This window comes from Suncus etruscus, chromosome 7, assembly GCF_024139225.1.
Source record: "Suncus etruscus isolate mSunEtr1 chromosome 7, mSunEtr1.pri.cur, whole genome shotgun sequence".
Classification (NCBI taxonomy): Eukaryota; Metazoa; Chordata; class Mammalia; order Eulipotyphla; family Soricidae; genus Suncus; species Suncus etruscus.
The window spans coordinates 92,787,724-92,803,365 of record NC_064854.1 but is presented as its reverse complement, the minus strand read 5'-3'; the positions used below and the strand labels follow the sequence as shown (position 1 = coordinate 92,803,365).

The following is a 15,642-nucleotide window of genomic DNA, read 5'->3' as shown; positions in this document are numbered from 1 at the left end:
GGACAGTTATACTGAAGAGTGGATGTTTCTTACTATAAACCATTTTGATATGAAACATTAAAAAAACAAAATATAACTTATATAAAATAGACTGAATCTTCCTTAAATGACTGACAATGGACTACAAAACATAGGCATAGTATAAGTAGATTCCCATATTTTGCAGACTACCAACTTCTTTAACCACTCAACCAAGCTGTTTTCCTATTGGTAACATCAATTCCTGTTTAAAAACATGCCAATTCGTCTTGGGTGTTCTGATGTTGAAAAGTATTTCCCTTAAGTTGTAGTCAAGACTTTCATTATAATGTTATTAAAAAAATAAAACCACAATATTAGAGTACACAACATTGATCAAGCAGTGTGATAAACTAATTTTAGAAATTAAATTTGTGTTTAAGCTAATATAAAGAAAAAGGTGCATCAAAACGAAAGTTAATTAATTTTTATATATCATAATTTGATTTAAAAATTTACTGAATGCCAAAGGAATCATTTTGGAAGGAGAGGAGCAGTTGAGCTTCAATGCTATATCCAGCAGTGCTCAGGTTCACTTCCAGCTTTGTTCAAAGGTTAGTTCTAAAAGAACGGGGTACCAAATGCAGTGCTGGGGACTGAATGGAGGAGGTACGGTGTTCAAGGCAAGCATCTTTTTTGGGGGGAGGGGGGTCACACCTGGCAACGCTCAGGGGTTACTTCTGGCTCCACGCTCAGAAATCACTCCTGGCGGGCTCGGGGAACCATATGGGATGCTGGCATTCGAACCAATGACCTTCTGCATGAATGGCAAACGCCTTACTTCCATGCTATCTCTCTGGCCCCAAAGCAAGCATCTTAACCGGGCTCCCAAATAATTTTTTAAATTTTAATTTTTTTAAATTTTTTTTAAAATTTAAAACTAAAAACTGAAGGGCCTTTTTAAATTACTATATGGCAACAATTAAATTATTGCGTGGCAAAAGATCTTACCAGAGGAAAAACAGTATGTAAGCTCTGGGGAGTGTACTTTAAGTGGAAGAGCGTAACATTTTTGATTTTACCAAAATTTTTCTAAGTCTAGTAATCCTGATTATTTGCAACAGATATTCTATTGGTCTCTGACTTGAATATATCTGAAAGCCATTTATCTGAAGATAAAGGTCTGTTAAATAATAAGCAAATAGACTTTTTGTTGGTTATAGCTCTATATACAATTATACAAGATCATAGCACCTCTCCATATATGCATATAATTTGGAAGGTTTTTAAAAATGCCACAATCATGGAGAAGGTAGAATACGGCATAATAAGGTGACAAACTGACCTGATTGATGGAGTTGGCAGCACATGAAGCAAGGCCTGTTCCAACAACAGTCATCAAGAAACAGGGCCAGTCAAAAGGTCCTGAAGCCAATGCAAATCCTGCTGATGTGGTACTTACAACAAGAGCTGCAATACAGAAACAGAGATATTTCATAATCAACAGTTTCCATTTGTAAAACCTAAATTAACTGAACACACAAATAATAGGAAATCTTTCCAATAAACATTTGCTTTGTTTTATTTTGTTTGTAGGGTACAGCTGGCAGTGCTCAGGACTTATTATTGGCTCTGGGAGTACTCCTATTGGGCTTAGGAGATGGAACACTAGTTGGCCATGTGCAGAGTAAATGTCCTATTCACTGTACTACTGGCTCCCCATTTTTAAAATACCATTTTTCTTAACATTTCTGAAAACATTTCACCAATTAAAATTATGTTCACTCTAAAGATATATTTATTTTCCTTTAACTTCATTATATTCAAAAGTAAAGAAAAAGATAGGTGCTCCAGATTCAGTTAATTATTACTTCAACAATTACTGGACACCTACCTGGAGATCAGTAATAAAGGTTTATAGACTTGCTCTTCAAGCCTGTGTTCTCCCTTGAACACGCTTTTTTTGCCTTTTTTTTTTTTTAAATAATTTTCATTGTGACCAAAGTGAATTACGAATCTTTCACAGTAATATTTAAGGTACATAGTGACAATGAATCAGGGCCATTCCCCCCACCAGTGTAATCTGCCCTCCATCCCCGTTCCCAGCATGCATCCCACATCTCCCTCCTTTGCCTCCTAGTCCCCTCTGTGCTTGTTGTAGATTGGGTATCAATTCTGTTGTCTTTGAATCCTTGTCCTTGGGTTTGATGGTTAAGTCTGGTCATTTTTTATTTCTACTCAATGTTCATATAACTGTTTGGTCCTGGTACCATCCATTTTTACCCCCCCCCCCAATTTATGAGGCAGAATACGAAGATTCAAATTATTTGGTTTGTTTGAAAAAAAAAGAGAAAAAAAAAAGACAACAAAAACTGGTGGGAGTCTGTCTAAAGGTTATAAATATCAAAAAGAAAGGGAGGGGCCGGAGCAGTGATTAAGTAGTCGGGGGTTTGCCTTGAACGCAGCTGATCCAGGATGGACTTAGGTTCAATCCAGGGCATCCCATATGGTCCCTCAAGCCAGGAACAATTTCTGAGTGCAGGGCCAGGAGTAACCCTGAGCATCACTGGGTGTGGCCAAAAAAACCAAAAACACAAAAAATTAAAAAAAAAAAAAAAAGGGGGGGGGGAAACATAGCAACAACAACAACAAAAACCTAGCAACTACAAAAAAGCACAACAGCAATAAAGACAACCACCAAATAATAAACATGGAACAAAAAAAAAAAAAAAAGGAAGAAGGGCTGGTGTGGCAAAGTTTGTGCTCCTCCCCCCTCCTTTTTTGTATAGGCACAGTGAATATTGGGGAAATTAAAAAGGGAATGCTCTTGGCCTAAAAGATGCAGCGTTTCTCCACCCTTGAAGCATACTGTCATGGGAATAACTACATGCTTCATACATGCTGCTTTTCACACCCCAAGGTCCTTTTATGATGCCAGAAAACTTTCCGCTCAGTTGTGGATGATAAAATCAGGCCTCTGTAACAACAGATCTTGGTATTTGCACAGGTCATAGGGTAGAGTCTAGGATGGAGTCTTTCTTTACAGTTTTGGAAGTTCTGTTCCATCCCTTTTGTTAATCAGTCTTTTGTAATTTTTGGTCTTAGTTTTTGCTCAGATTCTAGGATGAAGTCTAGGACAGTCTTTCCTTATTGTTCCAGAAGTTCTGCTCAGTCACAGCTGTCAAAGTCAGACCTCTGGAATTAAAGATGTTGGTTATTGTACAAATCCTAGGCCAAAGCCTAGGCTGGGGTCTTTCTTAGTGATCTCAGGACAAGTTCTACCCAGTCATGGTTTTCAAAGTCAGTCTTCTGTTGTTAGCGATCTTGGTTTTTGCGCAAAGAAAGGACAACATGTCTTCTGATTTCATCTTACTATTAGATGATGAGATAGGACAACCTGCTTAGATCAACTGTTACTGTTTCCTCATTGTCAGGATGTCATATCAAGTTGGCACAAGTTGGTGCCAGAGCAGTATTAGGAATTTCCCAGAGGGAGTTTGGTTCCTGGTGCTGTTGCATGAACTGTGTTGGTTCTAGAACATGCATTTTTTTAATGTAAATATATCATAGAACTCTGCTACTTATAAAAATCTATTTATACTAACTGCATTAAGAATAAAGTACAAATGATTTCCCGTTATAAAAGGGTATCTGTACCTCTCTCTAGTTCACTCTTTTCTCTTGTCACAGGGATATTCTGGTCTTCAAACAAACCAGAATAGTCTTTTTAATAGTTAATTTCTTTTAATCCTTTACATAGGTTCTTAAATGTGACATTTAAGGGTGTTTATCTCATCTGTAGTAGCCCTCTCCAATTAATTCTTTGTTCATACCACCAATATTTTTATTCACTTCATGTCTTTTATTAAATTACTAATCCTTGTTGGAATATTCATTCTATGAAAGGAAAACCCTTGATTCCGTGGTTCATGGCTATATTTACAATGATACCACTCTTTCAAACATAGTGTATTCATTGATTAGAAGAGAATTATTTGCAATTAGAATGCAGAAAACCAAATGCAAGAGTTTGTTTTATTTGGGTATCAATAGAATCCTAGAGAGTTTATTGCAAGAAAATTTAGTCAAGTAGCAATGAGCAATCAGATTTGCACAAGTAGTTTCACAGAGAAGAAAGAGGCTACTTACTAATGCACTGTTAATAATGTCAGTACAAGTGAGGATCTATTTAACTGGGATATTTTGCTAGCATTTGATAACTGTAAGAGATAGATATAAACAAAAACAAACACTAAACAAAAATAATAAGAATTGTATCTGGATGATCGAGCAACTAAAAGCATTAACAGAAAAAAGAAACTTAAGCTGCTTTTAAGGAGCTATGAAACACCTAGACAGAAATATACCAAAAGTAGATGAAATATAAAATTGGGAGTTCAAGATAAACTGAAGAAATAATAAAATACACAAAACATGGGAGTTGCCTACTTATAGACCATGGCTGAACCCAAGGGAAGAATTAAAATCATTAATGGATAGCACATGCAGTGAAAAAAGTACATGAAAAAAAAATCAAAGTCTACAGATAGGGGCAAAAGAATTATTAACATAGATAAATATAAGGAGATAAGAATCAGAAAAATAGACATATCATGGATATTACATAAAACTGTGAAGAACCACAGGAATTAGGAGCAGAGGGCAAATCACTCACAACAAAAAATTAGTGCCATAGCAAACACTGATAATTTTTCCTAATGTTCCTGAGTTGTTTACTTTGTCTTTTGGTTTAATTTTTAGAGCAATATCCAGAGTTCTACCATACAAATAAGTTGTTCTTTTATATCTATAGCAGACATAATCTTCTTGAGATTTAAATATCTCTTTGGTTGAATCTAATGACAATTAACAAAGGTGACAAGAATATAATGCAGAGAAGGCAATCTAACACCCTAATATCTAGCCAGCATATATTTTGGCAAAGAAGTCCTTCCTTTTTAGTGGTGCGCAAATATGGTATGTCATTTGTTTTCTCTTGGGAAAAACACTAATCTCTCCCAAAGGAAGAACTATCTCAAACAGTACTGTTTTTTGTTTTTTTTTTTTTTTTTGGGGGGGGGTTGGGGCCACACCCAGTAACGGTCAGGGGTTACTCCTGGCTATGCACTCAGAAATCGCTTCTTGCTTGGGGGACCATATGGGACACCAGGGGGGTTGAACCGAGGTCCATCTGGGTCAGCCGTGTGCGAGGCAAACGCCCTACTGTTGCACCACCACTCCAGCCTTAACAAAGAGTACAGTTTTAAGGCTCAGGAATGAGAAAGCAATTCTGGCTACAGATTCCAAGAAGACATGTATGTTAAGAGCTGAAAGCAAACAGGAGACTAATCACAAGGCACATATTTGGAGCCAAGGAGGCTGTGCTTCTATGCCAGAAAGCATACCTTCTCTCAACTCTGGGAGCAGAGCCTACTCTGTTGACAAATATCAAGTACCTAAAAAGTCTAGAATAGCAGCAATTACATAAAGCTAGGGTAGTAATTTGGAGCCAGGGAGGTATGCTTCTATGCCAGAAAGCATACCTTCTCTCAACTCTGGGAGCAAAGCCTACTCTGTTAGAAATATCTATTCCGGGACCGGCATGGTGGCTCTAGAGGTAAGGTGTCTGCTTTGCCAGCGTTAGCCTAGGACGACCACGGTTCGATCCCCCGGCATCCCATATGGTCCCACTAGCCAGGAGTGACTTCTGTGTGCATAGCCAGGAGTAACTCCTGAGCGTTACTGGGTGTGCCCCCCAAAACAAACAAACAAACAAAACAAAACAAAACAGAAATATCTATTCCTCAAAATGTCTAGAATCGCAACAATTACATAAAGCTTGAGTAGCAATCTGGGGTAGAATACTGTTTCAAAGGAAACATCGCAGAAACAACTTTTCAGCTCTCTAATTCTAGAATGATGTGTGCCTCAAAGAAAAAGCCCTACACAGGACCAGAGCCAGAACAATAGAACAGTGGTAGGGTGTTTGCCTTGAGCACAGCCTAGCCTGATGGACCTAGTTTCGATCCCAGGCATCGCATATGGTCCTCAAGCCTGCCAAGGGCAATTTCTGAGTGAAAGCCAGGAGTAACCCTTGAGTACCTCCAGGTGTGGTTCAAAAACAAAACAAACAAAAAACGTCCTAGATGATTCCAGGTTTTGAAAATATCAGATACAGATACATATGAAAGAATAGGTAACTTGTATACACCAGGAAAGGAAGACTCACAAAAAATGGAACACATACCTTTAAAGATCATCAAGGAAAGCATCATTTTAAATAAAAAATCTCATTTTAAAATAATCTGATTAAACACCTTTTGGGGTAAAGAGTTTGTTGTTTATTTATTTGTTTATTATTGCAGATACTGACAACTTGCTATTATTCTAGAATGAGTCATTTTGTTCTGAAGTACTCAACTGGCAGATTAGATGACTCCTCATATATTTCTGTGTGTAGTGACAAGCTAATAGTTGAAGACTCTTTTTTTTTTTAAAGACTCTTAATACTCAGGTTATTCCTCAAAACCAATTAAACCCATGCAGAGTGGACATGACCATAACAGAGCACATACTTTGCATGTGTGAAAACTAAGTGAGATTCCCAAGTCCAATCAAGAGGGGTTCCAGCAATGATATAAAAAATTCTTGTCTCTATTTTAAGATTTTGAACCTTAAACTCGAAGTAGACTGACTACTAATAGTAGTTAAAAGAACTTAGAAAATCCAGGACCAGGGAGATAGCACAGCGGTAGGATGTTTGCCTTGCATGCAGCTGATCCAGGACAGATGGTGGTTCTAACCCTGGCATCCCATATGGTCCCCTGTCCTGCCAGGAGTGATGCAAACCTCAGCACTGCCAGGTGTGATGCAAAAACAAAAAACAAAACAAAACCAAAAAACCTTAGAAAATCCATGGGAAGTTTCTTAAGTATATAAAAAATAAATAAATCACCAAAATAAACACTACTTTGGAGGCTGGAGAGATGGCATGGAGGTAGGATGTTTGCTTTGCATGCAGAAGGATGGTGTTTCAAATCCCTGCATCCCATATGGTCCCCCAAGCCTGTCAGGAGCGATTTCTGAGCATAGAGCCAGGAGTAACCCCTGAGCACAGCCAGGTGTGACCCAGAAACCAAAAAATAAAACAAAATAAACACTACTTTATCTCTGTAAACATTTTATAATGTGCAATTCATCAACCAATTTTATTCATTATAAAATTATTCTTTTGATAATTTATTATAACTAATTATATAATTATATATATAACTATATATATATATATATATAATTATATATAATATAACTAATTATATAATTATAACCATTGTTCAAAATGGTGTTCAAACTTATGGTCTTAGTGCATACTATTACTTCACCTCAGCACAAAGAGATCAAAATGCCCCATACTTATGCCCCTGTGACACAACTTATCCACCTTTAGTACTGAACTTTATACACAAATAAAAACAATATGAAAATATCAATATGGTGGACACAATAGCATTTCAGACTTTAAACTGTCAAAATAAGAATGTTACAAAATAGAAAACCTCATTGTGTTTGAAATATAAAAAGGATGTAATGATTTGAAAGCAAAACTTAATCCAAAGAAAGAATTTTGTTTTTTTATTCAGCTTAAAGCTTAAATGATGAACAATATAACAAATAACGGTTTTGGTTTAATGTGTTAACAGAACAAACTGGTTTGCAAAAAAATTTAATGCATTAATTTGTAAACAACAATAGAACAAAAAAGAGCTGTATTATAGATAAAATTGTGAATTTGTAACATTTCTAAAAAAATAATCAAAAGCTAACAAAGAACGCATTTATACTAACTTCATCAAAGCAGTTAATTCAAAGAAACAAAAAGACAGAGAATTGATAAATTGCACAAGTAAAACTGACTTAAAGCAATATTCTCATACAGCACTGCCACAACTGTAATTAAACTTTTCATTGATTTCCTGGAATTCATTACATGGAATCACTCTGCAACACCAGGATCTCATTAAAAGTGAATGTAATATATTCTTTCATTAATAGCACTTGAAATTATATTTTATTTGGTAATCTCATATTCTATCCCTTCACAAGCAAACACAAAATCAATGCTGCCAATGAAGCATGAAAAATTGAACACAGACCAAGATTCATTGTATACTTCAGGCCCAAGAGAGATTCTGGGGACTCAAGAAAAGTAATAGCTCCACCTCAGTGAAGCCTGACCCATTTCAATCCTCTGGCCATTCGTGGCCAGCAAGTACACTACAAGCTTCCCCATAAAGAAATTTCACAGTAGTTTGTTCAGATGTTTACTGATTAAAGCAATCTTAAAACTAGGCCCAAGCTCAACGTAACTGCAACTCCACCCAGTGTTCTTTTTTTTTTTAATCACATGGCATCATGGAAGACTGGCTAGAGCCAACTTATTTTATATTCCAGCATTAACAAGATTTATCAAAGACTATGTCTTGTCTGCCTGGCTTCTCCAGAAATAAATATTAATTTCTTTAAAAATGTATATAGAAGAATATTCTTTAAACTGGACAATAATAGATGGGATGTGGTGAGAAGAATTGGGGATGAGAATCATGAGATGACAAGCCTAAAAGAAAGTAAATATATCCTAAAAAAGTTATGTGGTAAGAGCTATGGGCAACCTAGTTAAAAAGAGCAGTTGTAGCAGAACAGCTGATGGATGGTGGTACCTAAGACTCAGAGAGAGATACAAACAAACAAATCCTGACAATAACCCTGGAACCTAAAAGAGGACCCAAAGTTCAGGCATAAACCACAGCCCCAAGTTTGATGTATTTTATGAGACCCTAGATAGAAAATCCAGCCATCAGACCAGGAATTCTAGAGAAAATGTAAAATAGTAAATCTGTATTCTTTTTAATTGCTAATTCTATTATAACCGGCTTTGCAGTAAGAAAATTACTGCTAACCTATCATATGAGCTTACCATTTAAGAAAGACAGGTTAATCAGCAAGCCAGAGAACTGAAACAAAGGAATATCATGGCAAGGCCACTGTAGTGTGCTGAGAAAGTGATGAGGAAGTGATGAGGGCTTGGAAAGGATCGGTAATGGTACAAGCAAGTGTTTTTCAAGGCAGGGGGAGCCACAGGCCTTCATTAGGGAATGGATATGTGATTAGAGCAAAGAAAGAAACATAATTTAGTGACTCTAAAACAATAAAATCTTAAATTGGGGGCAGGAATGATAGCACAGCAGTAGGGCATTTGCCTTGCATGCAGACGACCCAGGATGGACCTGGGTTCGATCCCTGGCATCCCATATGCTTCCCCAAGCCTGCCTGGAACGATTTCTGAGCCCAGAACCAGGAGTACCCATGAGCGCAGCTGGGTGTGGCCCAAAAACAAACAAATAAAAAAAATGGACAAGGTGAACTTATTCTTATCTTTTTTCTGATCTAAAAATCATTTCTATAAATTTCAGGTGGGTGTTATATCTGAATCTGGTGGCAAGTTATTGCTAATAGAAATTATTAATCCCTATTTTATAGAACTCTATCTATTAGATAGGCCTCTAAAATTACGTTAGTAAAACTTCCTAAAATACCTCACAGTGTCTACAAGTTCAGTCGTCTCAGCAATACTGAATTAATTTTTTTCGCTCTTAATATAACCTTAATCATGCAAGTACAGTGTCCCAACTCTGCTTCTCCAAGCCAGGTCTCTCTTATATGCTGAAACCACTTTTGCCTTCAATATTCCCATCTATTCTGAGTGGCATATTTTACAGGCATTATGATACAGTGCGATGACTGGATTGCATAAGGGCCCAATGAGCAATGATCTTAATACTTATTAAAATAGAGTTCTTAGAATTCTATATTTCAAAGCAATGCCTATAGGAACTTTGACAACAACAACAAAAAAAATCTGCATACAAATATCCATGCATCTTTCTTACTATCTAAATTACCCAGATGTGGATAACAATAATTATAAAACACATTTCTGAACATTTCTGTTCATTACGTTAAAGCTTAGAAACAATCTTCAGATAAAGTGTAGAGGTTTGTGTTAAAATAGGGTGTGAATAAGGTTATGAGAACAGAATATGAAGACTTTCATTTATAGTCACGTTTTTTGTTTGTTTGGGGGGATATACCAGGTGGTGGCTCAGGGCTTACTTCTGGCTGAATGGTCAGGGGTCATTCTAGGAAGTACAGGGGATTGACCAGGGTTGGCAGCATGCAAGTTAAATGCCTCAATTCCTGTACTATCTCTATAGCCCTATGCTATTTAATTAATTTGTGTTATATATGTCATAACACAAACAAAAAATACAAAATACAAATTTTGTATAAACTTAAATGACATAGTAACGTTTTTATTAAGTGCATAATACCGAAGAGCATTGATATTTGATTACATCTGAGTATATAATTCATATATATTGATATATAGTTCCAAGTCACACTAAGGATGCCAATAAGTAAAAAAAAAAAAAAAAAAAAAATTAGTGACTTAAAGAAAGACACAATCCCAGGGTGGAATGCATTTATCCAAAGTTGAAATGTAGTCAAGCCCATAATGGAAAACAAATAAAATATTCTTTGACAAGTGCTACAAAAACTCATTTTTAGAACAATTTTCTTTCTTTTTTTTTTGGGGGGGGGGGTTTGGGCCACACCCGGCAGTAGTCAGGGGTTACTCCTGGCAGGCACGGGGGATCATATGGGACACTGGGATTCCAACCAACCACCTTCGGTCCTAGATCGGCTGCTTGCAAGGCAAACGCCGCTGTGCTATCTTCCGGGCCCCATTTTCAGAACAAATTTAAATGAAAGGAAGATATACACACAACCACCACAGAATATGTTGAAACCAAACCCCAATAAATCAATTTGGATAATTATCAACTTAGAAAAAAAATTGGTAAAAAGATTAAAACTGGGTACTGAAGAGATAGTACAGTGTGCAAGACACTTAAATGTCCACAGAGTCCTTGGAGTGATCTCTGAAGTGAAGAGCCAAGCAATAAGTCCTGACTGAGAACAACTGAATGAGTCCACCCCCCCAAAAAAAAAACCCCAACAAAACCCAAAATGCAAAAAATAAGATTAAAACCAGTGGCCAACTGAGAATTGAAGATTTTCTACAGATTTCAATTTTTTTCTTGTGATATTTCTCATCTTTTGGAGTGTACAGTGAATACTGTGATTTAAATTTTACAAATGAGATATGTTTGTTTTCTTTTGTTTTTGTTTTTGGGTCACAAGCAGCAGCACTCAGGGGTTACTCCTGGCTATGTGCTCAGAAATCGCTCCTGGTTTGGGGGACCATATGGGACACCGGGGATGGAATCCGGGTCCATCCTGGGTCAGCTGAGTGCAAGGCACACAGCTGTGCTATCACTCCAGCCTCAACGGAGCAATTTCTGAGGGCAAAGCCAGGAGTAACCCCTGAGTGTCACCAGGTGTGGCCCAAAAAAACAAATTAATTAATTAATTAAATTAAATAAAGAGGCAACAATAAGGTCTTTTCTCATTTTCAAGTGAGCATGTATGTTTTATTAAATTATTGTACTTCTGATCTTTACTTTTCTCTTCATTGCTATTAACACCGTGAGCTTCAAATGGTTCAATTTCTAATTTAAGTTTTTTAGGCTTGGCAGCATTCTGTGAACCTCCTGACAGAGCAATCTTACTAACATACATATCAAAGAAGGTAGTAATTCTTATGCTTATTGTTCAGTTCTGATGAAAAGCCAATTGATGAAAGACAGTATTCTTTTTTCAGCCACATTAAAGGAAATCAATCAGGAGTAACTGATTACAAACCATAGTAACTTCTAGTTAAAAGATAAGAATTTCATAGTGATTTTTTTAATAACACAGCTGCAAAACTAAGAATGTATGAAAGCTTCCTGTCTTGTTTCTTTTCATATACTTAATTGCCAAATATGGTCAGAAAAATCTTAGAACCAAATTAAAATGTATAACTTCAAATTTACTGAGCAACAGCCACTAAAGCAAAACATTTAAGTATGGTCCCTATAGCAATTTACCAGGAATATTTGGTTTGTTTTTAGTTAGCATTTAGAAAATGGAAATAAAATTTCTATATACAAATAAAATCTATTTATATATGTTAATTATATAACACAGTAAAATCCTATGATAGAACTTTTGTTTTTCCTTTAACCATATGAGCTTTTTCATTTTATCATCTATTTTTAGATTTTCTTCATTTTTAATAAACACTTACATACCTAATAACATTTTATAGTCATATAATTAACTAAATATATTTCCCATAAAACAAATGCCTATCAAATTTTAAAGTCTCCAATTTTTTTAAACAATTAATATGTGCATGGCATAGGTTAGTCAGTGAAAATGCAACAGTAAACAGTTGTGATTCTTGCACTCCTGCCTCTCAAAAATTGAGACTCAAACAACCCATTAGCATTTCAAAACTGTGTGATGGCACTTTAGGTACAAATGTCAAGTACACTGTCAAGAGTGCAGAAGGTGGGGCCTGAGAGATAGCACGGAGGTAAGGCATTTGCCTTGCATGCAGAAGGATGGTGGTTGGAATCCTGGCATCCCATATGGTCCCCCGAGCCTGCCAGGAGCGATTTCTGAGTGTCAAGCCAGGAGTAACCCCTGAGCACTGCCTGGTGTGACCCAAAAACCAAAAACCAAAAACCACAAAAAAAAAAAAAAAAAAAAGAGTTTGGAAGGGATTTTTAAAGAAGACATTGGTGATGATAATGCTGCACTGTAGAAGGGTGCGGGGGTTGTTCTTTACATAACTGAAACCTAACTACAGTCAATTACAATTTGTAATCAAGGTGTTTAAATGAAGATATTAATTTAAAAAAAATAAAAGAAATGAGCAGGGTAGAAGAATGAAAAAAAGAAAGAGAAAGAAAAATAAAGAGAAGTTTTATCAAACTGATATCAATGCTGAAGACCAAAGGATTAACAGGAATTTAGATAGTGAGAACTAATGAGAGAGGTGGTGAAGGAAGGGATTAGAGGAATAGCACGGCCCATAAGGGATTTGCCATGCATGAAGCTGACCTGGGTTTAATACCTGGCATCGCTTATAGTCCCCAGAACCAGCAGAGTGATTTGAGTGCAGAGTCAGAAATAATCCTAAGTGGTGTTGTTTTTTTGGCCCAAAAAACCCAAAATCTATAAAATAAATAAATCAAGAAGAAGAAATAACAAGTACATAAGCTATCTGGGTACTTTTTACTTAGGATGAGAAATTCAGATTAAAGTATCACTGTAAATAAAGAAAAAAATGGACATACATATATAAAAAAAAACACTGCAGGTGTGACCCAAAAAACATAACAAACAAACAAAATATATATAGCTATTAGTAAAGCTTTATGATACATTTTAGAAAAGTTTTCTAAAATAATTGAGCAAAATCTTTTCTAATAAAGAGATAACCTTATAAATGTAAGGTATATATTAAAATTCAGTTCTGTGTTTTGTTCTTTAACCTTAATAAAATATTGTCAAATTTAGCTTTTGAACTGGAAACTAGGCCCTTGACAATGATAATTAGGTTATTTGGATAACTTTGATCTTGAGGATTTAAAAGCAATCATTTGTTTTCCTCTGTAAAAGAGAGATCAGTTTGTCCTTGTACAATCTAAAAGGATTCTCAGGTATCTTGCTGATGATCCTCTCTATCAATATGATTGAGGTCAACACAGAATGGCAGGAATAGGCAGAGGAAAGAAGAGGTAATGGCGGATGAGATCTCAGGTAAACTGAGTTAGTTCAAACTTGTGATTTCTTACTTGATTAAAAACTCAAACTAAATTTCTGTTTGTGAAAAGGGATGGTAGTTTGCTGAAAGTGCAAAGTGGAAGAAGAAAAGATGTTGAAGGACTGCTCTGGGTATGAGTCTCTCAGAGTATGTTCTGAGACCTCCTACATCAGATCTGTTCATCCCTGAATAGTCTTGTGTCCCACCACAGACCTAAAGTGAAAGAATTTATGGAGGTGAAGACATAAATTGCATCACAAAAGGAGCTCTCTATTATCAAAAGGCAAAGAGAAGTTTTAGAGCCATCAAAGGTTATAAAGGTCTACAAGTTGACAGTAGTGTTCAGGTGTAATCAATGACACTAAAAAGTAACGTTCCATAGCAGCTCATTTTCTTTAGATGACAGTTCACTACCATTCTAAACTTTTCATACTTGTTGTCTTTCCTCTGTTGTACAGACCAATACTGCTAATTCCCTTTATATATATGTATGTTTGTATCAGGAGATTCAAACGTGTATATAATTTTCTTTTCTTTTTTATTTGTTTTGTTTTATTTTATTTATTTATTTACTTAGGTTTTTAGGCCATACCGAACACAGTCAGGGGTTACTCCTGGCTCTGCGCTCAAAAATCACTCCTGGCAGGCTCGGGGGACCATATGGGATGCCGGGAATCAAACCCAGATCCATCCAGGGTTGGGCACATGCAAGGCAAATGCCCTACCACTGTGCTATCTTTCCGGCCCCTCAAATCTGTATGTGATTTTCAAGAAAATAGGGAGAAACTGCTGACAGATCAATGTACATTAATAACCACTACAACCACTACTTTTACTGGAAAAGTAAATGTTGAGCTGAGCTACAAATTGGTCTTCATTTAAATATACTACATAAGAAACATATATGTGTGGCAGTAATCCAAGAGGCAAACTAAAGAGTAGAAATGAAGTGTTGAGGAGGTAAAGGAGGGATGAAATGCATAACTAAGATAGCCTCTTAAGCACAGAGAAGTTGGCTAAAGTTAACTAGCTGGATTTTTCAATGTTTTTGCTTTTTATTTTAATTTCTTTTTTTGTTGTTGTTGTTGTTTTTTGGGCCATACCTGGTGACACTCAGAAGTTACTCCTGGCTAAAAATTGCTCCTGGCTTGGGGAACCATATAGGACCGCCAGGGGATTGAACTGAGGTTCGTCATAGGTTAGCAGCATGCAAGGCAAATGCCATACCACTGTGCTATTGCTCTGGCCCCTGGTTATGCTTTTTAATATTTTTTAAAGTATGCTATACTTTACAACTTTACTTGTAGCTTGAGGTAGCAACACTGCACAGACCTAGACAAAGATTTATAAGGAGAGATTTATTTCTCAAATTAAAAGGAAAAAAAGGCGATGCTGGGGAGGAATGGCATACCTGACTATACTGTTCCTGATTCTATGCTCAAGGATCACCCCTGGTGGTGTTCAGGGGACCTTACATAGTACCAGGAATCCAACTCTGATCAGCCACAGGCAAGAGCCCTCTTCTTTCTTCAGCCAAAAGGGCAAATTCTTAAAAGGTTTCTGCATTTCTACATTATCACCCTTTCTGTCCAGAATACATTATGGTGTTAGCCATCCAAGGACGTGAGAACAAAAGATAAAAGTTTAAAAAATAACAGAATAAAAGAGAAAAATAATGTGTGCTGACAATATTCTTGAGACTCCTAATTGCAAACTCCTTTATTTGTCAATTATCTTTATCAGATGAGTGGTGGGCAAATATTTTCTCTTAATCTTTCAGGTGTATTTTTATTCTGGTCATGGTTTTCTTTGTGGTGTAGAGGCTTCTTAGTTTGATGTAATCTCATTTGTTTATCTTTATTTTAGTTTGCTTCACCCAAGGCACTGAATCTTGTAGATACCTCTAG

The 15,642-nt window shown here is 36.3% G+C and overlaps 1 protein-coding gene across 1 annotated transcript in view; it reads right to left on the bottom strand.

Moving 5' to 3' along the window:
• The window catches only part of LOC126013819 (protoheme IX farnesyltransferase, mitochondrial), a 124,158-nt gene that overhangs the window by 93,644 nt on the left and 14,872 nt on the right, over positions 1–15,642 (bottom strand). Inside the window, 1 exon segment of the mRNA XM_049777020.1 lies at positions 1,304–1,428. Within this exon segment, the coding sequence (XP_049632977.1) occupies positions 1,304–1,428 (125 nt within the window).